This window comes from Festucalex cinctus, chromosome 1, assembly GCF_051991245.1.
Source record: "Festucalex cinctus isolate MCC-2025b chromosome 1, RoL_Fcin_1.0, whole genome shotgun sequence".
NCBI classification, from domain to species: Eukaryota; Metazoa; Chordata; class Actinopteri; order Syngnathiformes; family Syngnathidae; genus Festucalex; species Festucalex cinctus.
The window spans coordinates 4,048,555-4,075,113 of NC_135411.1; the positions used below are offsets into that span (position 1 = coordinate 4,048,555).

General features: G+C 40.2%; 2 protein-coding genes across 7 annotated transcripts in view; both read left to right on the forward strand.

Annotated features, from left to right (window-relative positions):
• Positions 1-13,493, forward strand: part of LOC144007031 (uncharacterized) — a 19,576-nt gene extending 6,083 nt beyond the window's left edge. For all 3 annotated transcript variants that reach the window (XM_077506273.1, XM_077506277.1, XM_077506284.1), the window contains 2 exons: positions 1,953-2,101; positions 7,965-13,493. In XM_077506273.1, the coding sequence (XP_077362399.1) occupies positions 1,953-2,101; positions 7,965-9,400 (1,585 nt within the window). In that variant the 3' untranslated portion in view covers positions 9,401-13,493. The remainder of the gene's footprint in view (positions 1-1,952; positions 2,102-7,964) is intronic.
• A 232-nt stretch (positions 13,494-13,725) lies between these two features.
• On the forward strand, positions 13,726-26,338 carry LOC144006807 (uncharacterized). 4 transcript variants are annotated; one of them, XM_077505861.1, is made up of 6 exons: positions 13,726-14,153; positions 19,772-23,765; positions 24,054-24,106; positions 24,216-25,267; positions 25,708-25,940; positions 26,214-26,338. In XM_077505861.1, exons 1-2 carry the CDS (start codon positions 14,030-14,032, stop codon positions 22,507-22,509), a joined length of 2,862 nt encoding a protein of 953 aa, XP_077361987.1. In that variant the 5' UTR covers positions 13,726-14,029; the 3' UTR covers positions 22,510-23,765; positions 24,054-24,106; positions 24,216-25,267; positions 25,708-25,940; positions 26,214-26,338. The 4 variants fall into 4 exon arrangements, with proteins under 4 accessions (XP_077361987.1, XP_077361981.1, XP_077361995.1 ...); XM_077505855.1 differs by having other exon boundaries at positions 24,054-25,267; XM_077505869.1 differs by lacking the exon at positions 24,054-24,106 and having other exon boundaries at positions 24,593-25,267.
• Positions 26,339-26,559: the final 221 nt, after the last annotated feature.

Consider the following 26,559-nt stretch of genomic DNA (forward strand, 5'->3'; position numbering starts at 1 on the left):
TATATATATGTATATGTATATATATATGTGTATATATGTATATATATATGTGTGTATATATATGTGTATATATGTATATATATATGTGTGTATATATATGTGTATATATGTATATATATATGTGTGTATATATATGTGTATATATGTATATATATATGTGTGTATATATATGTGTATATATGTATATATATATATATGTGTGTATATATATATATGTATATATATATATATGTGTATATATGTGTGTATATATATATATGTATATATATATATATGTGTATATATGTGTGTATATATATATATATATATATATATATGTGTGTATATATATGTATATATATATATATATATATATGTGTGTGTATACGTGTATATATATATGTGTATATATATATATGTGTGTATACGTGTATATATATATGTGTATATATATATGTGTATATATGTGTATATATATATATGTGTATATATATATGTGTATATATGTATACATACATTATATGCCCGGTGCCGGTTTCCGGGGGGGTGGGGGGTTCTCGCGGGGGGCCGGGTTCGCGGGGGGGGTGGCGGCCGTCGGGGGGGGGGGCGGCTTGTTTGGGGGGGGGTGGAGGTATGGGTGGGTGGGGGGTTGGGTGCTGGGGGTCGGGGTGTGTTCGGGGGTTTGGGGGTCGGGGGTGGTGGGGCCTGGGTCGTGGTGGATGGCGGGTTTGGGTGGGGTGCGGGGGGGTCGTGGGGGGATGGGGGCTGGGGCGCTGTGGGGCGCTGTGGGGGCCCGCTGGGCCTCGTTCTGCGGCCTTGGGCTCGGGGGTGTGGGCCGGGGCTGGGGCGGGGGTGTTCCGGGTGTCTGGGTCGGCTCGCCGACCGGTGTCCGCTCGGGTGGCTTGGGGGTGGCCTTGGTGCTGCCGCGGCCTGGGGATTTCGGGGGGGGGGGGGGAGTGCTCGCTTTGCTGGACCGCGGTTGACGGCTTCTTTCTTTGGTGGTGGTCCTTATGCATGCCAGATCCGTCGCACCAGCATCTACTGAAACTCAACAGAAGTACCCTCTCCCTCCCACAGCCCCTTGAATCAGTTGGTGCTGGTGTCTGTGGTTCTCACTTTGCTTTATCTATCCTTCCCTCCTTCCTCTCTTTAGTTTTTCCTCTGGTCACTTGAGATCTTAATTTATTAGAAGTATGAGGTTTCTGGGGTTGGCATAAGACTTTGGTTTTGTAACCACGCAGGAGGGGTCTTGTTGGTGCTGGACTTCACTTTGATGGATTGGATGTACTGGCTTCTATGGATCTCACTCTGCCTTATCGATCCTTCCCTCCTTCCTCTCTTTAGTTTTTCCTCTGGTCTCTTGAGATCTCGCTAAATTTGCTGGAATTTAGAGGCTTCCGGGGTTGGCGTAAGACTTTGATTTTGTAATCATGAGGAAGGCAGGAAGTGTTTGGTCGGTGCTGGATTTCACTTTGATTTACCTTTCTTTTCTCTTTATTTCTTTTTTTTCTGACCTTTTCTCTGGTCTCCTGACCATTTAAACCTCACGACTCTGGCAAGATTCTGAAGTACCTGGTTAAGGCGAAGGGTAATGGGATATTTATAAGGTTTTAGGTGAATGAATGAGTATAAATTTATACGTATTTGCACGCACGCACACGCACGCACGCGCACGCACGCAAACGCACACACGCAAACGCACGCACACGCACGCACGCGCACGCACGCAAACGCACACACGCAAACGCACGCACGCACGCAAACGCACGCACACATACACACACAAAAAAAAAAAAAAGAGCAATGATGACAAGACGTTGAATCGGTAAGACTACCGAATGAACAATTCTGAGCTCTTAAAAAAAAAAAAAAAAAAAGAACTTACTGATATAAAGTATTATATATTATATATATATAATTATTTCATCACAATGTGACAATTTGTTAATAAGGAAATTTTTGTTCAATTCCAGAATCATTCTCGCTGCTATGCATTATAATGAAAATGCTGGGAGACCACAGAAAGTGACGAAGGAAGGAATACACTCCTACTGCATCGTTTATCCCAAATATAAGAATGGTGGCTATTCTCTGAGAAAGATATTGGTGGATGAAACTTATGGTAAGTTATGAAACAAAAACAATTCCAGGCAGATGCATTACTGAGTGTAACCCATATGTCACCCAAATATTTATCATCCCAATTTTTTTTTTTTTTGTAGACTATGTAGACTGCCTTTCAGAGGCGATGAAAGTGATTGACGTTCCAAATAAGTACAAAACCCAATGATGTGGTGGTCGAGCCACAATTTCTTACAGCAGCAGTGAACAGACCGGACAAGTCAAATGTTATTGCTGAGCACCATACGAGATTCCTCAGGAAATAAAGAATCACATTCCTTGTATTAAGTTGTCCTCATTTGTTTATTCTTATTATGATGCAACCAGTACAAATCAGTAGGGTTGTTAAAAAAAAAAAAAAATCGATTCGGCGATATATGGCGATACTACATCGCGCGATTCTCGAATTGATTAAATAATCGGCAGAATCGAATTTATATTTTTTTTTTAGGATTCACACCTTGAGCATGGAAGAATGTTATATGAACGGAACATTAAGCCTTAATATTTTAATGCTGTTCAAACATGAAACAGATTACAACCTCTATAAGACTGAAATTTCAGATAAAAAAATCATACATTTTCATATAAATCTTACACTCTACAAGCTTACTGATTAGTATTTTCTAAATTTGAATGAAAAAAAATCGCAACAATCGACTTATAAATTCGTATCGGGATTAATCTGTATCGAATCGAATTGTGACCTGTGAATCGTGATACGAAACGAATCGTCAGGTACTAGGCAATTCACACCCCTACAAATCACAGTTCTGGAACATTTCTCTGTGAAACACGAAACCCTTTGAATACAGCTGACTCCTCTTCTCCTGGTGGTGGAAAATGTGCCCTGATACAAGACAACACATGCTGGGAGCAGAACACGGTTGTCCAGACCAAGAAACTTCCAGCACCAGCGCACCAATTGTCTGTAGGCAATATGTCTATACTTGGCATCCTGTGGCCCATCAAATGCCTTGCCTTTGTACTGCTGCTTGTAGGTCATCCATGCCACCTGTAATCCATATGGGTTCAGGCACACAGCATTGAATCCAGGATGATCAGTGATGCAGTCCAGTACCCGATTGAAGTGTTCCTCTCCTTGTAGACGTAGTCACTACTTCTTGAATTTCATGGCAGCAAACACATTCTACAGCTGTAGGCATTTGCTGGCAATTACCACAAGTACACCTGAAATTTATATTTAAAAAAAAAAAAAGTAAAATACTGAGCGATGACACCATGAGCAGAAATGTTATTGAACAAGTGTATTGCTATACCAATCGGTCAATAATTCTGTTTATGAAAACATTTGTTTCAAAATATACAAGTACGTGGACGGAATCATGTACAAAAGTAAGAAATAGTCATTGATAAATCTCTCAAGTACAAGTAAAAAAAAAAAAAAAATTGCTGAAAAGAATACTCAAGTACTGAGTAACTGCTTTGAACATAGTCTGATTTATTTAAAAAAAAAAAAAAAAATGTCATCAGACAAAAATATAAAATTATGTGCAAATGCTGGCATCTTCAAATCATAAAAAAATTCCACTACCTATTTATACCTTACCCATCTTGTAATTTTGACGGGTCTTGTCTCCATTCCATGTCAGGTGTCTGGGCGCATTATCTGCATCCTGATTAGCATCTGGCTCGTACATGTAAAGTGCAACGTATAAAATGCCAACCTCCTCCTCCTCCTCCAACTTTTTAAAAACTTGGTTCTCCTCATTTTCGCTCAACCTATCGCTGACGTCGCTGTCTGAATCGACGTTTGAGTGGCTTTGTATAGCGTCTGCATGGAGCGCTGCCATCGCTGTTCCCGGTGTGACGTATCACTTCCGGGTTTGTCGCCCGCCAGGCTCGAACTTCGGAAAAGCGATTATTTCGTCAAATATATAACATATAAATTATTTTTTCATACTTTATTTGTTGGACAGTGTTTCAATGCTTCAATTGTGACCCTATATGGTATTTTATGAAATTACTTCACATTTGGCCTTGAAAGCGTCACTACAAATGGGACTTGTGACTCTCAGCAAAGACGTTCATCAGGTAAATGTCTCTGCAGTTCAAGATTTCGCTCAGCAGATCAAAGAAGAATATAGTGATCTATTTGAGGAGGAGCTTGGGAAACTACCAGTCATGTATTCAATGACACTCGACCCGGAGGTGAGACCAGTAGTTCGGCCTGCACATCGCATTCCCGTCGCAATGAAAGACCAAGTCAAGGCTGAGCTAGACAGAATGGAGAGGTTAGGTGTCATAACACCAATCTCAGAGCCGACTGATTGGGTATCCTCCATGGTCGCTGCTAACAAAAAGGATAAAAAGGAAATCCGGATCTGCATTAATCCAAAAGACTTAAACACTGCTTTGAAAAGACCACATCATCCAATGCGCACAGTGGATGAGGTTGCATCACAAATGTCTAATGCAACAGTTTTCTCGGTTCGAGATGCAAAAAACTCATTTTGGCAGATATCACTGGACCACAAATCTTCAATGCTAACCACTTTCAGTACCTGCTTTGGTCGCTACAGATTCCTGCGGATGCCGTTTGGAATCAGCTCTGCCAGTGAAGTATTCCAACGTTCCATGGAGCAAATCTTCGCTGGTTACCCCTGCGCGATCATTGTGGATGACATACTCATCGGAGGCAAGGACATTGAGGAGCATGATGCAAACCTGAGAAAGGTACTCAACCGAGCCAGAGAAGTCAAATTGAGACTCAACCCTGTAAAATGCAAGTTCAGGCTGGAACAGGTCAGTTATGTTGGACATGTTTTCACTGCTCAAGGTCTGAAAGCTGACCCATCCAAAACAAAAGCAATCAGTGAAATGCCAGTGCCGACTGATCTTCAAGCTTTGCAAAGATTTCTCGGCATGACAAACTATCTTGGGAAATTTATCCCCAACTTCAGTGAAATCTCTGCTCCGCTCCGACAATTAACACACAATAACACTGAGTGGTTATGGCAGGTACAGCAGCAACGTGCTTTTGAGACTTTAAAAGCACATATGTCAAGCCCTCCGGTACTGTCATACTATGATGTTCACAAGCCTGTGACACTGACTTGCGACGCTTCTCAATATGGACTCGGTGCAGCATGCCTGCAGGAAAGCAAGCCTGTGGCTTATGCCTCACGTTCTCTCACTGACACAGAGACTCGGTACGCCCAAATTGAAAAGGAGCTGCTAGCAGTCGTATTTGCATGTTCAAAATTCCATGATTACATCTATGGCAAACCAGTGACCATTGAAACTGACCACCAACCCCTGGTAACAATTATCAAAAAGCCTATCCATGTAGCGCCAGCCAGACTACAACGCATGATGTTAAGGCTTCAAAAGTACAACATCCACCTCGTGTACAAGAGTGGAAAGCAGATGCATCTGGCTGATGCTCTGTCAAGGGCTCCTAGAAACACCAGAGCTCAGCTCGAGGACGAAGTGGATGATTTTGATGTCATGTCAGTCTGCTATGTGTCTTCTGCTCGTTTGCAGGAACTGAGAGAGCACACTGCCACGGATCCAACTCTTCAGAAGCTCAGCTGTACCATCAAGAACGGCTGGCCGAACAAATTGCACAACCTCCCGAATGTAGTGCGTCCCTACTTTCCATTCAGGGATGAACTGACGGTCGAGAATGACATTGTCATGAAGGGCCAGAAGACTGTTATCCCTCTGTCCTTACAAAAGACTTACACGTGCATTCTGCACAGGGGACACCCAGGTGCAGAGGCCACAAAACGGAGAGCGAGAGGAATCGTGTTTTGGCCAACAATGACAAAAGATATTGAAGAGGAGGTACAGGCGTGTTCAGTGTGTAACAGCACAAAACCACACCAGCAGAAGGAGCCGCTTCTCCTACACCCTGTTCCAGAGCTCCCATGGTCAACCACAGCAGCAGATATCTTCGATTGGCATGGCCAGCAGTATCTGGTACTTGTCGACTCCTACTCGGGCTGGTTTGAGGTTGACCTGTTACGCAATCTGACATCTTCCACAGTCATTGGGAAACTCAAGCGTCACTTCGCAGTCCACGGAGCACCTCATACCCTCATCACGGATAATGGACGTCAGTTTACAAGTCACCGCTTTAAAGATTTTGCAAAGCAGTGGGACTTCAACCATGTGACAAGCAGCCCTGAGTATCCTCAATCCAATGGACTGGCGGAGAGGGCGGTTCGTAGCGCGAAAGGCCTCATGGAGAAATCTTACAGAGACAAATCCGACATCTTTCTCAACCTACTCAACTTAAGAAATATACCTCGGGATACCAAGCTCGGATCTCCAGCACAAAGATTGATGTCACGACAGACACGCACCACTCTACCCGTCTCCAAAAGACTGCTTGAACCCAAAACTGGCAAGCCTCTAGAAGTGCGTGATCAACTTTTCAACAAAAGATTGACACAGAAGATGTATTACGACAAAACAAGCCGGCCTCTTCAACCTCTTTCTGAAGGACAGGTGGTAAGGCTTCAAACATCAAAAGGATTTGACCGCATCGGAGTTGTAAAAGAAACATGCAAAGAGCCAAGATCATACCTGATTCAGTCAGAAGGACAATCATACAGGAGAAACAGGAAAAACATCTTACCGGTTGCTGAACCTACACCGACGCAGACCACCCCGCAAGACTCTTGTCAGGACACCGAGCTGAATCCAAGGCAAGATACGGACAACGAGCACACTAAGACCCAAGTATCGGTACCTGACCAGTCTTGCTATGATAATTGACACATTTTACAGAACCCGTTCAGGACGTGTTTGTAAACCCAACCCAAAGTACAGTGGTTAATTTTTGTTGAAAGTATATTGTTATTTTCTATTTGGTAGTTACATTGATTGCATATTGTCGTATATTTGAATGTTCAGATTTTGTTGTTTCTACAGCCTTATGGTAGTCGCACCATCTAAGGAAAAGGGATGTAGAATATTCTGGAATATTAGTATGTTAAGAATTGACCCAAGGCGGGTGCCGTAGATTGCCCCTCCTAGAGGTTGGCTGTAGGAGCGCTCCCGGGGGAAAGAGAAGTTTGTCTTTTGTTCGACACTTCCTGTTGCAGATTCAGGAGTAAAGCCACGTTCAGGAAAACGTGTGTCTCTGTTTCTTTATTACCACCACACACAACAGCTATAAAAGCATGGAATCTATCAAAAGAAAGATTAAAGTCTCTTCTTTCATCAGGGAAAAAAAAGTATGTTTCTATCTGTTTCCGTTTTGCAGCAATTCGCATTAGAAGGGAGCTACGTTGCATCATTTTTCACAAATCTATTTAAAATTTTAAGTAATTGAGCTTTTTTTTCTAGATGGCCCTGGTTGATCTCCTTTGCTCTGCTGCCACCTGCTGACCGTTTGTGTAATAACTACCATTTCTGCAACCGTTCTTTGCAGTTGAGAGGCTGCATCAAAGCCTTCTGTATGCTTTAGCATAAAACAAAACAAAATAAACGTATAAATACGTCTTTGGGACACTTAAAAACATTAGAAAAAAACGTATTTACACATTATTGGGAGTAAATGAGTTAATATGTAACATTGTTAAACTTTGGGGGTGCTGATGTGTATTTAAACTTTTTTTTTTTTTCTGATGGGCCAGTCCAATTGTGCGCTGGGCCCAAGTCGAGGGACCACTGTATAAACAATATTATACATCAACTCACGCTTGAAATTTGACTTGATGTAGGAATAATTGTAAATAAGATGATACATTTGCTGCAATGAAGAACTGCTTCTGCTTGAAATGAGTTCAATGAGTTGCAAGGAATTTTTGTGTCGTGTCTCAGAGATGTCAAACAAGTAACTCTGACACTTGACCAACCCAAATGTGTGTTTGTCTCCTTGTGTCCTTCAGACGTCGGTGAAAAATATCTTCGTCCTGGCGAACAGGAACTGAAGTCTCCTCATGTGAAAGAGGAGGAGGAGGAAGAGCATCCATATTTTAAAGAAGAAAAAAAGGCCCCTGGTGTCAAAAAGGAGGAGGTTGAGGATGACGTCACCAAGTCACCAATGACCTTCGCCCCTTTAAAGAGTGAAGATGAAGTCAAGGGTGAGAGTGAGGAGGGCAGAGGGGCGGAGCCTCCAAACAGCATCTCAACTCCTCAAAACATGATTCCAGAAAGTGATGCAGACCACTGGGGATCATCAAAAGCAAAAAGTGATGACATAAGGTCCCTTTCTTCTCATGATGATGATGATGATGATGATGATGATAATCTGCATGGTAATGATGAACACGCTGATGGTGACAGGTCGTGTCACACTGACGACAAATCTTGGGAGTGTTCTCACTGTGGGAAAACATTGAGTACAAAAGGAAGTTTGAAAATTCACTTGAGAACACACACTGGGGAAAAACCTTTTTCTTGTTTAGATTGTGGCAAAAGCTTCTCTCGGAAGTCACATTTAACATTACATTCAAGAACACACACTGGGGAAAAACCTTTTTCTTGCTCAGATTGTGGCAAAAGCTTCTCTTCGAAGTCACATTTAACAACACATACAAGAAGACACACTGGGGAAAAACCTTTTTCTTGTTTAGATTGTGGCAAAAGCTTCTTTCGGAAGTCACATTTAACATTACATTCAAGAACACACACTGGGGAAAAACCTTTTTCTTGCTCAGACTGTGGCAAAAGCTTCTCTCAGAAGTCAGCTTTAACAACACATACAAGAAGACACACTGGGGAAAAACCTTTTTCTTGTTTAGATTGTGGCAAAAGCTTCTCTTCGAAGTCACATTTAACATTACATTCAAGAACACACACTGGGGAAAAACCTTTTTCTTGCTCAGATTGTGGCAAACGCTTCTCTGACAAGTCAGATTTAACAACACATACAAGAAGACACACTGGGGAAAAACCTTTTTCTTGTTTAGATTGTGGCAAAAGCTTCTGGCGGAAGTCAGATTTAACAAGGCATAAAAGAATCCATAGTGGCGAGAAACCTTTTTCTTGCTCAGATTGTGTCAAAAATTTCTTTTACAGGTCAGATTTAGCAAAACATACAAAAATCCGTAGTGGTGAGAATCTTTTTTCTTGCTCAGATTGTTGCAAAAGCTTCTTTGACAAGTCGAATTTAAAAGCACATAAAAGAACACACACTGGCGAAAAACCTTTTTCTTGCTCAGATTGTGGAAAACGCTTCTCTGACCAATCATGTGTCAACAAACACACAAGATCACATGGTGCGAAGGAACCATTCAGTTGCGGTGTTTGTGCTAAAAGATTCTCTTCTAAATATCTTGCTGAGAGACACGAGTGTGCTGGTGAGAATAGCAGCCATCTTTGAAGCTTCAAAAAACGAAGGGAAGTGAGTCTGCTGTGTTATTTTGTAATAAAACATTCAAAGTAGGGGTGTGAATTGCCTACTACCTGACGATTCGATTCGTATCACGATTCATGGATCACGATTCGATTCGATACCGATTAATCCCGATACGAATGTATAAGTTGATTTTTGTGATTTTTTTTTTTAACTCAAATTTTGAAAATACGAACCAAACTTGTACATGTACACTGCAAGATCTGTATGAAAATGTATTATTGATTTATCTGAGACTTCAGTCATAACTGTGAGCCACTGTATTTAACAAACAGGTTGTAATCTGTTTCATATTTGAACAGCTTTAATGTTCCATTAATTAACATAACATATTTTCATGATTAACTCATTCACTCGCCGCCATTTTCACATTTCGCAATCCCGTTCGCTCCCGGGTGTTTTACTGGATTTTGACTGATTTTGCAAGGCCCACAGAATATTGTGTTTTATGGCTATAAAAGCATGTAACTTATCAAAAAAAAGATGAAAGTCTCTTCTTTCATCAGGAAAGAAAAAGTATGTTTCTATCTATTTCCGTTTTGCAGCAATTAGCATTAGAAGAGAGCTAAGGTTCATCAGTTTTCACAAATCTATTTAAAATTGTCAGTAATTGAGCTTTTTTTCTACATGGCCCTGGTTGATCTCCTTTGGTCTGCTGCCACCTGCTGGCCGTTTGTGTAATAACTACCATTTCTGCAACCGTTTTTGCAGTTGAGAGGCTGCATCAAAGCCTTCTGTATTTTCTAGCATAAAAAAACAAAAACAAAAACGTATAAATATGTCTTGGGGACACTTAGAACATTAAAAAAACGTATTTACACGTTATTGTGAGCAAATGAGTTAAGGTGTGAATCCTCACCCTAAGTAAGACATTTTGTTGAATATTCTTCCATCAAAAATGGACGTTTAAAAATCGATTCGGCCGCCTATTGAATCGATTCGAGAATTGCGCGATGTAATATCGCGATATATTGCCGAATCGACTTTTTTTTTTTACACCCCTAATTCAAAGCTACCTGGGTCTGTCATAATGATTCACGTTCATTACTCAAGTAAAAGTATAGAAATTAGGATTTCAGAAGGCTTAAGTATCAACTCCAGCGTCTTACTTAAAATTGTAAACGTAATGCTTTCAAAACTACTCAACATGTAAATATTAAATGTTTTTTTTTAACGTTTGCTGTTACTGCGTTTAAACGTCAATGTATGTTTTTTTTTGTTATTTTTTTTGTAATTTTGGAAGCTATTTTTGTTTGCTTTGCTTCTGAATGTTGTTAATGGTTGTTTGTTGATGTTCGTAGATGTTGTGTTATTTGCTCGTGTGAAGCCTCACAACTACGGGCATCCATATTTTGTTGGAGGTTTCTGGCAACAGACTCCACAGTCCTCTCTGATCCAAGATCCCGACCCTACTAGGCAAGTTTTAACTTTATTTACGAACAGGATGGGTGAATCCAAGTTTCGAACTGCAGCAAAAATGGCGACATCTGTCAATGACTTGATGACAAGGAAGCCTCTGAAGCCTCCGGACAATTTGCAGCAGCCAATCACAACGCAGCGGGGGCGTGTCCTGCCCGATTTAAGTTCCGCCTCACGTTTACTTTCTTCATTTGATCCCTTCCGTGGCGGGCGGCCACATCGCGTTTAATTAGACGCCCTCTCCTAAATCATTCTTTTTGTTTTGGTGTTTAACTGTACATAAAGGACGCCCATCACCATTTTTTTTGTATTAAATGTCAGCGTGTATAAACTCGTTCCGGTGCGCGTTGATGCTTCTCGGCCTAGTTAGCTTAACAATAAGACAATCACAGTAATGTTTTGTCATGATTACTGCATTATTACATTCAACTGCTGATTTTTGAAAATACATTTTAATTTAGCAATTTTAGTCGACTAAATTGACAGTTTGGTCTATTTTCCTACAGCATACATTTAAACTTTTATACAGAATTAGAACACACCTATTTGTAACGGTAGTTTAACACACAAGACACATTTCATACGATGGTGTCCTTTTATTGTTGTAAGGAAACGTGTTCAACTGTCAATAATATAACTTAGTTTTCACCTAAATAAAAACAAAAAAAGTGCATACAGTGGTTACCTCTACTTACAAAATGAATTGGTTCTGGAAGAAAGTTCTTAAGTAGAACATTTGTAAGTAGAGACGCATTTTCCATGTAAATGCCCTAATCCGTTCCAAGCCTCCCAAAATTCAACGGCCCGGGACAGTTACAAAAGTACACCTCGAAGAGAAGAGGATTCGCGACGTTGGCAGTCACGCCACACAGACTGTAATTGAGGACGAACAACGCACGTAGACCGTCAAATCAATGTTATTGTCTGTCAATTAAAGACTAACGAGCAGTAGATGGAAAAATAGTGACTTTAGTTTTAACGGTAATGTTACATATTGAGGGTGCTGGTTGCTCATGAAGGGCAAACAATTCACATTTATCAATATTTAGTTTCAGGCCTGATGCTCTGGAGAATTGATGAAGAGATCAGCCAGGGCCATGTTGAAAACAAGCTATTTCTCCACTGTTTTAAACAGATTTGTGAATAATGATGAAAGTTATATTCTAATGCTAATTGCTGCAAAATGCAAATGGATAGAAATATACTTTTGTTTCCCTGATGAAAGAAGAGACTAATCTTTCTTTTGGTAGGTTCCATATATTTATGGCAATAGAATACAACATTCTGTGGGCCTTGCAAAATCAGTCCAAATCCAGTAAAACAGGCGGTTGGCTTCACTCAAAATGGCTGCCAGTCAATGAGTTCATAAAAAAAAAAAAAAAAATGTTTTTAATAATAATTAAATTACATTTAAATTCCATACAATGTCCAGTTAATGTGATCATTTCTAAAACCTTGCACTCAAAAAATTGCAACTAAAAATTCGACTAAAATAAAGAAGAAGAAAAAAGAACACGAGCAAAACTAACTGAATTTGAAAAACAAAATTGCACATAAGAGCTGGGCGAGTATGCTCATAGCAGTTTTCAGCATCGAGTTGATACCGGCCTTATTTGAATTGAAGGTCCGTGCTTCTCAATGCTGGTCCTCGGGGACACCATCCAGCATGTGTTCCCATGTCTCCCTCAGCCAACACAGGTGAGGCTCGTGAAGCCGGCTTCTCCAGAACTTGCTGATTCCTGATCATTTGAATTGCCTGTGCTGGGTGAGAGGGACATGGAAAATAGACTGGAGAGGGGGAAGCCGAGGACCGGGGTTGTTTTAATTGGAAGGGATACCTGATCTACGTACACAAAGAAGCTTATATCTTCAATCACAACAACAACAAACTGTTTTGCGTACGGAAAAAGCAATTCCACAATTACGGATACAACTCACCTGACTTTTGGCAGCGCTATTCGGCCGTTTAACAAAAGAAAAAGTGTAGTCAGTAGTGCATAGAATTTGCCGGCACTTGACTAGAACTTTTCCTGGCTCAAAGTTTAAAAAAAAAAAAAAAAAAAAAAAGACCAGAGACTCTTGGGTGGTTTTACAGTCTGAGGTAAAACAGCAAGGATGTTAAAAAACAAACAAACAAACAAAAAAAAAAAAACTGTGCTACTCATAATTCTGGGGTACATTATCACAATTCATTATAATCCACATTTATCCAGATTTCTCCTTACTTTGGAAGCATGTCTTATTTTGGTATATTTGAATTTGATAATAATGTCGATACACAGTTTCATTTGATAAATCTTATGATTATTCTAGCGAAGATTACACATAAGAAACAATCCTTTATTGATTTTTTTTTTGTATCCATGAGAAATTATTTTTTGTCGTTGTCTGTGTCCAAAAGCTGTAAAAACGTATAACTATTGCAAACTTATCATTTATTTATATGATTTTGTATCAAACTATTTTCTTTTCTTTCAGTTTTACTATTGATTTTATTTGGTTTAGCTTTTGTATGTTTTAACTTCCCTGGCGTGTTCTATGTTCTAATTGTTTATAGTGTATACAATGATTGTATTATTTCCCCCCCCAATAGTTTGTATACCGATTGAGTGAATAGAGATTTAAAAAATAAAAAAATAAACTGGGCTACTCGTATGTACAGGAAGTAAACATGTTTCTTCTTATTCGTCCGAGTGCAGTTTAAAGGTCTATTTATTTTTATTATCCAAATGAATCTAGAATTAAACGTATAATTTTATGAGCTTTTTTTTAATTTTTTTTTTTTAAGTAAAATTAAATATTAACATTTTCGTGACATGAAATTTGTCCAACTGTATTTGCCGTAGATTTCACGTGGTAGCAGAAGAGCGACTCCATTCCAGGCACGACGCGTTTACGTTCGGCTTCACGATAAAAATAATTCAACACGAATTCGTACGGAACGAACTGACACATCGACACTTTGCCCCGTCACTACTTCATTGAAGTCAAACATAATTGCTACGTTTCGTGTCTGGTTCAATCGTATCTCTCGGCCCTCTTTATTTTGCCTTAGCTTAGCTTAGCTTAGCTTAGCTTAGCTTGCTAGGCGCCAAAAAACGAGACGCGTTTGCTATCGCCAAATTGGCTCAGCAGACGTCAATCGTGAGCGTAAAGTGTCGTGAATATCGTGTGAAGATGTTCACAATGGCGAAAGTCAAGTACGAAGAGGAGCTTTGTGGAGCACAGGAGGACAACGAGCGACAACGTCAACTGCTGGACGCCGTTTACAAGCAGCCTCGAGTTGTGTTGAACAGAGCAGGTTTGTCACTTGTTTCATCGACACTTTTCAACCATATGTACGTTTTTATTTCTGTAATGACTCTTCACCGGGTCACTTTGTTACGATACACAGTTTTTTTTCTTCAGTCGGTTTGGTACATTTCTCAGTCGATACGAATTGGATTTAGCAGAACTGCAACTGAGGTAAAGCTAGCCGCCTTTTCTTTTTACGCGGTCAAGTCAGCCGCCTTTTCTTTTTACGCGGTCAAGTCAGCCGCACTTCATTTTTTTCTGTTCGCCCTTTTCTAGGATTTACGGTAGTGTGCTCGAAGAGACGCTGGCGCGGAGAATGTGACCGAGAACAACATTGGGTTTTCAAAATAAAAGATCGGTTTTCAAAAATAAAATTGAATTCAAACGCAGTTTAAAGTATGCTTGGTTTTATTATTATTATTATTATTATTATTATTATTATTATTATTATTATTATTATTAACAGTTTAAAAGCTGTTTCACAATAACAGTACCAATTCAAATTTCACTGGGAATGCACTCTTGTGGGGTGATATTGAGCAATAACATTGATATGTACAGTATTAAGTTAACGGTAATTTAAAATGAAGGAAATGTTGAAATTGAGAAAAAAATAGGTGTGTGTCATCGAGCAGACATGCCACTTTGAGGCAGAACTAATTTGGGGTCAATAGGTCATCTGACCTAGAAGCTATTAAGCAGAAAATAAGTGGAAGTCTAAAATGAAAAAAGAAAATAAAAGGTGTGCATCATCTATCAGACATGGCACTATGATGCTGCATTGGTTTGGGGTCAATAGGTCACATGGCCTGGAAGCTATTGAGCTAAGAAGCTGAAATTTACAGATAATGAGAAAAAAATTTGTTAAAAATAAGCGGAGGTCTTTTTTTTTTTTTTTTTTTAAGGCTGTATGCAAATGAATATGTACAATTTTCTCTTGTTTCCTACAATATTAGTTGCTGATGTCATGTTGATCAAAATGTATGCTGTGTTGACCCTAGTCTCACACCTTGACTCCGCAACATTTTTGCATTATTTTTTTTTGCATATTTTATTTTTTTTTCACAATGAAAAATGGTTGAACAAGTTACAATACGTCAACCATATTTCTATATATTCCCAGTAGACTTTTTTTTTTTTTTGGGCAAATGTTAACTTTTAATAATCAAAAATCAATTCAACCAATGAGCAACCCGTTTTTTGAAATTTGTGTTTTCATCTCTAATATTCTAATATAATTATGGTGAAAACAGTGCCTCTGGATTGGCAGGCCGGGGTGGTGGTCCCCCTTTTTAAGAAGGGGGACCGGAGGGTGTGTTCCAACTATAGAGGGATCACACTCCTCAGCCTCCCTGTTAAGGTCTATTCAGGGGTGCTGGAGAGGAGGGTCCGTCGGGAGGTCGAATCTCGGATTCAGGAGGAGCGGTGCGGTTTTTGTCCTGGCCGTGGAACAGTGGACCAGCTCTACACCCTCAGCAGGATCCTTGAGGGTGCGTGGGAGTTCGCTCAACCAGTCCACATGTGTTTTGTGGATTTGGAGAAGGCGTTCGACCGTGTCCCTCGGGGAGTCCTGTGGGAGGTGCTTCGGGAGTACGGGGTACCGGGCCCCCTGATACGGGCGGTTCGGTCCCTGTTTAGTCCGCATTGCCGGCAGTACGTCGGATTCGTTTCCGGTGAGGGTTGGACTCCGCCAAGGTTGCCCTTTGTCACAGATTCTGTTCATAATTTTTATGGACAGAATTTCTAGGCGCAGCCGAGGCGTTGAGGGGATCCGGTTTGGTGGCCTCAGCATTGCATCTCTGCTCTTTGCAGATGATGTGGTGCTGTTGGCTTCTTCAGGCTGGGATCTCCAACTCTCACTGGAGCGGTTCGCAGCCGAGTGTGAAGCGGTTGGGATGAGGATCCGCACCTCCAAATCCGAGACCATGGTCCTCAATCGGAAAAGGGTGGCGTGTCCTCTCCGGGCTGCTATAAAGGGCCCTCACAGCCCGGGCCACATTGGGGTATTTGCACATTGGGGTACTTGCACGTTGGGGTACTCGCACATTGGGGTACTGGCACATTAGGAGCAAAATTTCTTTAAACATGGCATGATAAACCTTTACATGTGGATTTTTTTTGCCAGGTGTGATGTGTGTGTCAAGCTCAATGGGGTTTGGTGATTGTTAAGATCTGCAAAAATCAGCGTCCTTTTTTATTTTTAGGGAATGAGTTGACCTGATTGGTATTTTTTGCAAAAGTATATATACCCGTCATCGCTCATACTCATTGCACGATGTTGCTTTTATTGTCCATATAGGCTATCAAAAATAAATAAAACAAAATAAAAAAGTACATATGTTTGGATCGGTCTGATACCAGTGAACATCTTGAGTAGTGGAAAAAGTAAAAGAATATTCATAAATTACTTAGTTATTACACTTACAATGAGTTCACAAATTTTGTACAAAATACCGTAAGTGTTTTTTTTTTTTTTTTTTTTTTATGCCTTAAGGACTAGGTGACGCTGTATTTATAACTGAATTTTGTCACAGAGATACCTTCACGCCTTGACTATAAATATCCATGTCAAGTGTGGGATTTTTTGAAGCATGCACCGGGGAGTTATTAAGTACATCCTTCATTCACGATACTGCTTTTAACGTCCATAGAGGCTATCAAAACTAAATAAAACTAAATAAAAAATACTTATGTTTGGATAGGTCTGATGCCAGTGAACATTTTGAGTGGTGGAAAGTAAAAGAATATTCATAAATGACTTAGTTATCACACTGAGAATGAGTTTACAATTTTTGTAAAAATACCGTAAGTGGGGTATTTTTTTTTTTTTTTCATGCCTCAAGGGCTAGGTGGCGCTGCATATATAACTGAATGTTGTCATATAGATAGCTTCAGGCCTTGACTATAAACATACATGTCAAGTTTGGGATTTTTTGGAGCATGTACAGGGGAGTTATTAAGCATATCCTTTTTCAGTGCAAAACACAAATTTTGATGTCCCGCCCTCATCATATAGTATTTCGAAAAGTCAAGATTTTTCCCCCTGTCGTTGGCTCAGGTCTTGACATGGTCCAGGTCAAGTCTTAACTCAGTCGGATGAAACGTGTAGGAGAAGTGGGCAAAAGTATGCCCCCTGTAAATGTGCAAAAATCGTCAAAAATGGGACATTCAAAAATTCGTAGCTCACTTCCTGTTCATTTTAGCATATGGGTCCAAGAGACTTGTTTGTAGGTCTAGGGCTTCCTCATACACCTAAAAATATTCGTCGTTCTTGCTTAAACGTACAACCGGGGCTGCGTCGTTAAACATTTCTAGGGGGCGCTATTGAGTCATTTTTGTAAAAATAGCACAATCAACAATAAAATATGGCTCATTTTACCAAGCCAGATGTGTGTGCCAAGTTTCATGAGTTTCTGTGCATGTTTAGACCCTCAAAACCGACGTTGTTTTCTTGGCGAACAGCGCTTAGCCACGCCCACAGCAATTCGCGAAAACTCACAAACTTCGTGTTGTGACATCATGAAGGCCGAAACCCTCATCTGAGCAAATCTGAGGTCCAGTTAACGTGTTTGGACAAAAACGTAGAAGAAAATTCGTAAGAAAAAAAATGCCACTAGGTGGCGCTATCAGTAAGATGAAATATAAGTTCGTAGATGTCTTTAGGGCTGGACTCTCATCAAATGTGTGAAATTTTGAGAAGATGGGATCATCTCGGTCAAGTTAATGCAGCTTTTATAGTCACGAAAAATCTTCAGACTTTGCGGCACCGTAACGGCCACGCCCTTTGGCAAAAAGTTACAATATTCGGTGTGGGGCATGATCAATATCTTACGGCTTTTCTGACCAATTTTCAACTGGATCCCTTCAACGAGCTCGGCACAGTAGCTAAAAACGTAAAGTATGACATTTATTGTTACCACTAGGTGGCGCTATATGTATAACTGAATATTATCATATAGATGTTTTCAGGCCGTGACTATTACGTTGCATGAGATGTTTGAGATTTTTTGGAGCTTGAACATGGGAGTTATTAAGCATTTGCTCTTTCTGGACAAATGAAATTTTAAAGGCAATATTTGATGCCCCGTCCCCGTTATATAGTATTTCGAAAAGGCAAGATTTTTTGCCCAGTTGTTCTCTCAGGTCTTGAGATGATAAATGCCAAGTTTGAAGTGAATTGGATGAAAAATGTTTGCAAAGGGGGGAAAAGTATGACCACAGTGAATGTGCCAAAATAGGCCAAAATTGGACATTAAAAAATTCATAGCTCACTTCCTGTACATTTTAGGAAATGGCTTCCACTGACTTTTTTTGTGCGTCTCAGGGTGCTACATGTGCCTGACAATTTTCGTAGCTCTACGTCAAATGGGCCGGGAATGGTTTTTATTTTTTTACGCTAGGGGGCGCTATAGAGTCGCATTGTTATGACAACTACAAAATATCAAATTTTTCGCCGGGCCCGAAGAGACTGCAAAGTTTGGTGAGTTTTTGTAAATGTTTAGGCCCTAAAAAATGCGATCGTTTACGGAGAAGAAGAAGAAGAAGAATTCTTACAAAAACAAGAGGGACCTCGCTGAGGTCGCTGCTCAGGCCCTAATTAAATCAATTACAACCACAGTGCAGGCTATGTTAAAAAAAAAAAAAAAAAAGTGACAAAAAACACTGACACTCATTCACATTGTTTTTTGTGCAAATGTTCCAATTGTGGTTGAGGGGATGGGGTGGGTGGGGAGATGATCGATACTGGCTTCCACCGTGTAAGTGACACAGGCTCGGAAGCATTTGTTTGTGTGTGGTGTGTGTGTGTGTGTGTGTGTGTGTGTGTTGGGGGCGGGGTCGATATATCTATACATGGCTTTATGTATCGATATTGGGATATGAAAAGGCGTATCTATACGATATCGATATATCAATATTTTGAACCCAGCCCAAGTTAATTCAATTGAAATAGAAAGGGCGTATGAAAACAAATTCCTTGTAGTAGTTATTGATGATAAATTATTTTGGAAGCCACACATAGAAATTGTTAAAAGGAAAATGTCAAAAATCATAGGGATACTCTATAAAACTAAGGATGTCCTGAACATGAACTCATTATATACATTATACAGTTCATTATTCTTACAATATCTGACCTATTGTGTGAAAATCTGGGCAAATGCAAATAAAACAAACACCAACTCTGTATTCAAATTGCAAAAGAGAGCTATAAGAATTATTAATTAATCAAAATATACTGAATCAACACATCGATTATTTATTAAATTAAATACAATGAAATTTTATGACTTGGTTGAGTTTAAATTAGCACCAAATTAGACACAGTCCTTATGGTATAAGGGGTGCACATGTCTATAAAAAAAAACAAAAAAAAAACAAGAACAAATATTAAGCAAAGGTGTGTATCTGTTAGGTGTTAATTTGTGGAATCATTTGGGAATTGCCCTGAAAGGATGTGACTCACTTGTTGAGTTTAAAAAAAAATGTTTAAAAGTTTAAAAAAAATACTTGTGTATAGATTGTTATTCATTCACTCATGTGGCCCATGTGATAAACTTCAATATAAAATACATAACATCACAATAAATTAACTTTACCAAACCATGTGTATCTTGTGTCTCGCAGATGTCAGTGAAAAATATATTTTTCCTGAGCGGCAGGAGCCAGAGTTCCCTGGCGTGAAACAGGAGGAGGACTTGGAGCCTCTGCAAGTTAAAGAAGAGCAGCAGCAACAGCCTCCCAACATCAAAAAAGAGGAGCAGCTGCCACCATACATTGAAGAGGAGGAGCACTTCACAGAGTTGCCCGTGACTGGTGTCCATTTGAAGACTGAAGATGAACGTCAATATGAAGAGAACAAAGGGGCGGAGTCTCCAAGCAGACAACAAATGACAAATGATGACAGCCGGTTAGCTCTTATGTCAGATGGTGAAGACGCGTCACACGCTGCTCACACTGCTGACGATGAACAGTGTGACGATGATGTGACATGTCACACTGATGCCAAACGGTGGAAATGTTCTCAGTGTGGAAAAACCTTTGGTTCCAAGTCTCAATTGAGAAGACACGCGATGGGCCACACTGGTCATAAACCCTTTGCTTGCACAGTTTGTGGTCGAAGTTTCTCTAGGAAGGAAACTTTATCAACGCACACGCGAACCCACACCGGAGAGAAGCCTTTTGCTTGCTCAGTTTGTGGTCAAAATTTTGCTCAGAGGGAACACTTAAAAACACACACACGAACCCACACTGGAGAGAAGCCTTTTGCTTGCGCAGTTTGTGGTCAAAGTTTTTCTTCCAAGGGATACTTAAAAACACACACAAGAACCCACACGGGAGAGAAGCCCTTTGCTTGCTTGGTTTGTGGTCAAAAATTTGCTTTCAAGGGATACTTAAAAATACACACAAGAACCCACACTGGAGAGGAGCCCTTTGCTTGCACAGTTTGTGGTCGAAGTTTCTCTAGGAAGGAAACTTTAACAACGCACACGCGAACCCACACCGGAGAGAAGCCTTTTGCTTGCTCAGTTTGTGGTCAAAATTTTGCTCAGATGGAACACTTAAAAACACACACAAGAACCCACACCGGAGAGAAGCCTTTTGCTTGCTCAGTTTGTGGTCAAAATTTTGCTCAGAGGGAACACTTAAAAATCCACACACGAACCCACACTGGAGAGAAGCCCTTTGCTTGCTCAGTTTGTGGTCAAAATTTTGCTCAGAGGGTACACTTAAAAACACACACAAGAACCCACACTGGAGAGAAGCCCTTTGCGTGCTCAGTTTGTGGTCAAAATTTCTCTGAGAAGGGAAGTTTAACAAGGCACACAAGAACCCACACTGGAGAGAAGCCTTTTGCTTGCTCAGTTTGTGGTCAAAATTTTGCTCAGAGGGAACACTTAAAAACACACACAAGAACCCACACTGGAGAGAAGCCTTTTTCTTGCTCAGTTTGTGGTCGAATTTTCTCTCAGAAGGGATCCTTAAAAATCCACACACGAACCCACACTGGAGAGAAGCCTTTTGCTTGCTCAGTTTGTGGTCAAAATTTTGCTCAGAGGGTACACTTAAAAACACACACAAGAACCCACACTGGAGAGAAGCCCTTTGCTTGCTCAGTTTGTGGTCAAAATTTTTCTTCCAAGGGATACTTAAAAACACACACAAGAACCCACACGGGAGAGAAGCCCTTTGCTTGCTTGGTTTGTGGTCAAAATTTTGCTCACAGGGGACACTTAAAAATACACAAAAGAACCCACACTGGAGAGAAGCCTTTTGCTTGCTCAGTTTGTGGTCGAAAATTTGCTTGGAATATATGTTTAAAAGTCCACACAAGAACCCACACTGGAGAGAAGCCCTTTGCCTGCTCAGTTTGTGGTAAGAAATTTCGTGAAAAGGAAAATTTAAAAATACACACAAGAACCCACACTGGAGAGAAGCCCTTTGCTTGCTCAGTTTGTGGTCGAATTTTCTCTCAGAAGGGATCCTTAAAAATCCACACACGAACCCACACTGGAGAGAAGCCTTTTGCTTGCTCAGTTTGTGGTCAAAATTTTGCTCAGAGGGTACACTTAAAAACACACACAAGAACCCACACTGGAGAGAAGCCCTTTGCTTGCTCAGTTTGTGGTCAAAATTTTTCTTCCAAGGGATACTTAAAAACACACACAAGAACCCACACGGGAGAGAAGCCCTTTGCTTGCTTGGTTTGTGGTCAAAATTTTGCTCACAGGGGACACTTAAAAATACACAAAAGAACCCACACTGGAGAGAAGCCTTTTGCTTGCTCAGTTTGTGGTCGAAAATTTGCTTGGAATATATGTTTAAAAGTCCACACAAGAACCCACACTGGAGAGAAGCCCTTTGCCTGCTCAGTTTGTGGTAAGAAATTTCGTGAAAAGGAAAATTTAAAAATACACACAAGAACCCACACTGGAGAGAAGCCCTTTGCTTGCTCAGTTTGTGGTCGAATTTTCTCTCAGAAGGGATCCTTAAAAATCCACACACGAACCCACACTGGAGAGAAGCCTTTTGCTTGCTCAGTTTGTGGTCAAAATTTTGCTCAGAGGGAACACTTAAAAACACACACAAGAACCCACACTGGAGAGAAGCCCTTTGCTTGCTTGGTTTGTGGTCAAAATTTTGCTCACAGGGGAGACTTAAAAACACACACAAGAACCCACACTGGAGAGAAGCCCTTTGCTTGCTTGGTTTGTGGTCAAAATTTTTCTTCCAAGGGATACTTAAAAATCCACACAAGAACCCACACTGGAGAGAAGCCTTTTGCTTGCTCAGTTTGTGGTCAAAGATTCCCAACAAAGGGCAACGCTGAGAGGCACAAGTGTGCTGGTGAGAAAAGCGGTTGATGAATGAAGCTTGATATGATCTCATTTAGGAATTGACGTTTAAAATGGTGCAGAAATTTCTACCGCTAAATGAATGATTGATCTGTGTACTTGTATCGTGTGTTGTGTCTTTGCCTATTTTGAAATTGAGTTTGCTTTGAAAACGTAACATCAACCTGACAAGTGGCTGCAGATTATAACTGACGGCTATAATCTGTCATCTGTACATGTAAATGTCCGTTCATATGTAGTTTGCCTTATATACATATTAAAAGGCTGTTGTTGAACACATTATTTTAGGTTAATTAATTATGCACAAATTAGTGTGTCAAAAAAATAACGCAACTGATCGCGAGTCTGATTGCAGACCGCAGACTGGGAACGGAACGCCCACGGAACGGAACGCCCCTATGCTCTTGATTGACGGAAAGTGACGCTGCTGTCGTGATCCAGTAGTGTTGTTCTCAACTTCTCTGCAGCGAGCGGTCGCCACGAGAACTACGAAACGAAATCATTCCATCCATTATCACAACCTCTTAGTTCTCAAAAAGTTCCCGGGGACGACACGAAATAATTTGTAAAATGACGAGTCGGGAGCAGAAAGTAAGTGGACATGTATTTTATTTAATGAACATTAGCACATAGGTCGCTAAAGAAAAGTTCGTTTCCCGCACAGAAAGTTTGAAAAATGAATTGAAATGATTTAGTGGAACACAATGTTTTTCTTCCATATCTCTCTCGTTGAATTCCAATTGTTATTTCGCATGGAACAATAGTTTGAACCTGTGTACCGTACAATATGCTGACCTAAAAGTAGTAACTTGCAAATGGGGAATCCACCGTGACGCTGTACGTAATGCAAAATGGTGTAAGCCCAATACGTCACATATTTGCAGCAGATAGGCCTGTATAGCGTAGCTACGTAATTAATTACCATTAATGTATCGATGGGATTTGAATAATAACATAATTTTACTCTGTTGTGGCATGAACGTTAAGAAATCTTTACATGAGTCCAGTTTTTTCTATTTCTGTTGGTATGTTTTTGGATTGTAATTGGCCAATTCTACAGTCGGATGACAAAAGATTTATACAAATAAAATGTGTTCTAATTTGCACTCAGCTTCATCGAACCGTCTATAAAGATGGACACCTACCAGCACCCATTTTGGAAGGCTTGAACCGATACAGATGCAGCATTTGTGCCAAAGGTGGAGAGTTTGCATATGTTGTGGCACATCTGCAAACTCAAGATAAGACGGCAGTTTGTCATGAAGGTATGTTGTAGTTTGAAGACCACTATAATCAATTTAAATTTTGTCAATATGGCAATTCTTTCTTAGTTGCCATGGTAAGCAATTTTTATAAATATGAAAAAGAATGTATTGTTAGTTTTATGAATGATGAATACATTTCGCTACAACCTAAAAAGTACTCACTGATACTGATGCCAAGTAATGGATGCCACTAGTACTCTATATAGAAAATTACAATTAAACAAATGACACAGACTTTTAAAGAAAGACCTTTCAAATTTGAAAAGCTTTTTCTAACCTAATGCACAGAAATAAGGCTGGCTCGCATTTCCAGAAAGAGGAAAATAGATGAGAATGCCAAGGTAAGAATAATGGACAGAATTTTCCAAACCCCAATTAATCTATGCAAATTGTCATTGTAGTGTATACATGTCCAAAACATATAATTAATCCCATTCCCTTGAACTTAAGGAGGAACGTCCGATGTCAGCAACCAAGGTCAAGAAGCCTTCTGCAGAGAGAGTGGTCGCTTCCATCTGTCAGGCATGCATGCAACAATTTTTATTTATGTATTTTACACTTTGGAGGTGAAGCACAGTTATGAACTGATGATATACACTCACTGGCTAGTCAAACAGAACTACACAGAGTAGAGACTTTAATATTGCATCTTTATCAGAGAATCATGTGGCTCTGACATTTATACAATATAAACAAATTATGTGAAAGCTACAAAAACATGCTGATAAGGAATTCTTCATTGCACTTCTCTTGTTCCAAGAAGATAATGATGATCATATTGATGATGAAGACAAGTCTATTTTTAGTTTATGCGGTTATGTTCACAGCTACCAGAGGAGATTTTACGATCCATCCTGATTCTTGCTGTCCTCAATGATGGCGAAGGCGCAATCCACGTGCTGGCCCTGACATGCACCCGATTCTGGATGATCATCAGATAAGAATCATTTCGTAGGGAAGCACATTTTCAGTGGCTAGACAGTAAGTTGTGAGGGAGTGGGGATCATGAGGATAAGTGGTTAAGATCATGGATGGGTGGACACAAAAAAAAATAATTCTGTCTGTCTGTCTATCTATCTGACAGCTAAGGCTGTTTGAAAGCACTATATACATAAGATGACTTGACTGTCTATCTATCTACCAGGTGTCGTCAACTGGAGTGCATTTTCACCGGATTTCAAAAAGATGTACAGGATCCCCAATAGGTCGCTTGCACATGTCGTCACTTCCGCCTCGGATTTCTCGTAGTCGCCATGCTGGGTGGCCTCCATTTACGTAGCGATTCGGTCTAACACGTATCTATCACGTTTGTTTTCTGCGTTTAAAATGGTACATTGTTGCTGCATCGTTGGCTGTTCGAACAAAGCCAAGGGGGAAAATGGTCGGTCTTTTTTCCGAATTCCGAAAATAATTAGGAACCAGGGCCTGGAGACAGAGGAGTGCGGACTCCGGAGGGAAGTCGTTACTTTGGGCTCGTGTGTGCAGCGATCACTTTGTGAGCGGTAAGCTTGTTTACCTTTATTTAATGCATGAGGATTAATAACGTTTCGACCGCCCATATATGGGCAAGTTGCTTATGTTTTGGATTCATGAGCAAGCAAGTTCGGTAGTACAAGCTGGCTAGCGGACGTTAGCCGAAAGCTAACATCGAACATTTTCACCCAAGTAGTGCCAGTGCAAAGTGTTTACTGCTGAAATTGGATTGATTAGTCTTGGGCTTTTAATGCCGATAACATGTTTTTTGGTGGCAAAATGTAAACTTGGAAAAAAAAGAGACAGAAGGGGCTGATGCAAGAAAACAGACCCCCGGGGGTGATGCAAGAAAACAGACCCCCGGTAGCCTACACATCATGCTAAAGAACTTATTCACGGCCACCCTACTGCGGTAAAATAACCAGTCTTTCCATAATTTATTTGTTTATATATTTGTTTATTTTAACAGGTCGACCTGCGCCCGTTTTTCTGTCCAATCATCCCGACTGGGCTCCAACATTAAAGTTGGGTCCCAAGTTACAACATCTATGTCTCAGCCCAGTCGGTGCCAAGATATGAACGTGCACAGGAGAGACAAGCAAAGAAAAGACGACTCGAAGTGGCAGAGAGTTTGTTGCAGTTATGCAGCCAGATGGCTCCAGTAACCTGTACCCTCAAGTACTGCTGACATCATTGACTCTGGTATGCCACTCAGAATTCATTACATGATATATTGTATGCATGAGTGAATGTATGTGTTTGTTTGTGTGTGTACACGCACCTTATATTTTAGAGACATTTGGAAGTGTTTATAGAAATAAGTATTTGCCTGTAGCAATGTTCATACATTAAAAAATGCAACAAAATGTGTACATTTCTTTTACACTGACAAAAAAACTATACTACTTTACTATATTAAACCTATTACTGGTACCGTATTTTTTTGTGATTTTTTTTCTTTATTTTTTTCTTTAGGGATCTCATGCCACACCGACTTGATTGCCAATGACATGATGGAAACGAAGGCGAGCATCAAAGCATTGGAGGAGGACAACATGCGACTGTTTGTTTGGCGCTAATAAAGGCAGCGTTTATACAAATTCTATTGTTGGGTTTGTTTACAAAGCTATACATAATACAAATGACAGGATTTGACTCAATGTGCAATATGGTCCCTCTTAAAGTAATGGCATAAATCTCTATTATTTCTAAAAGCACAAAAAATGAAGTGAATAATGATTAGATGTAGTAATTTCAGGGTTAAAAATTGAACTGTTAATTAATGTAGTTTATTTTAGCACAGGTGCCTACCATCCTGATG

Coding starts and splice junctions, on each gene's coding strand:
- LOC144006807 (XM_077505851.1), top strand. CDS start 14,030: ATGTTCACAATGGCGAAAGTCAAGTACGAAGAGGAGCTTTGTGGAGCA. Junction 14,154..19,771: donor AGTTGTGTTGAACAGAGCAG/GTTTGTCACTTG, acceptor TGTGTCTCGCAG/ATGTCAGTGAAAAATATATT.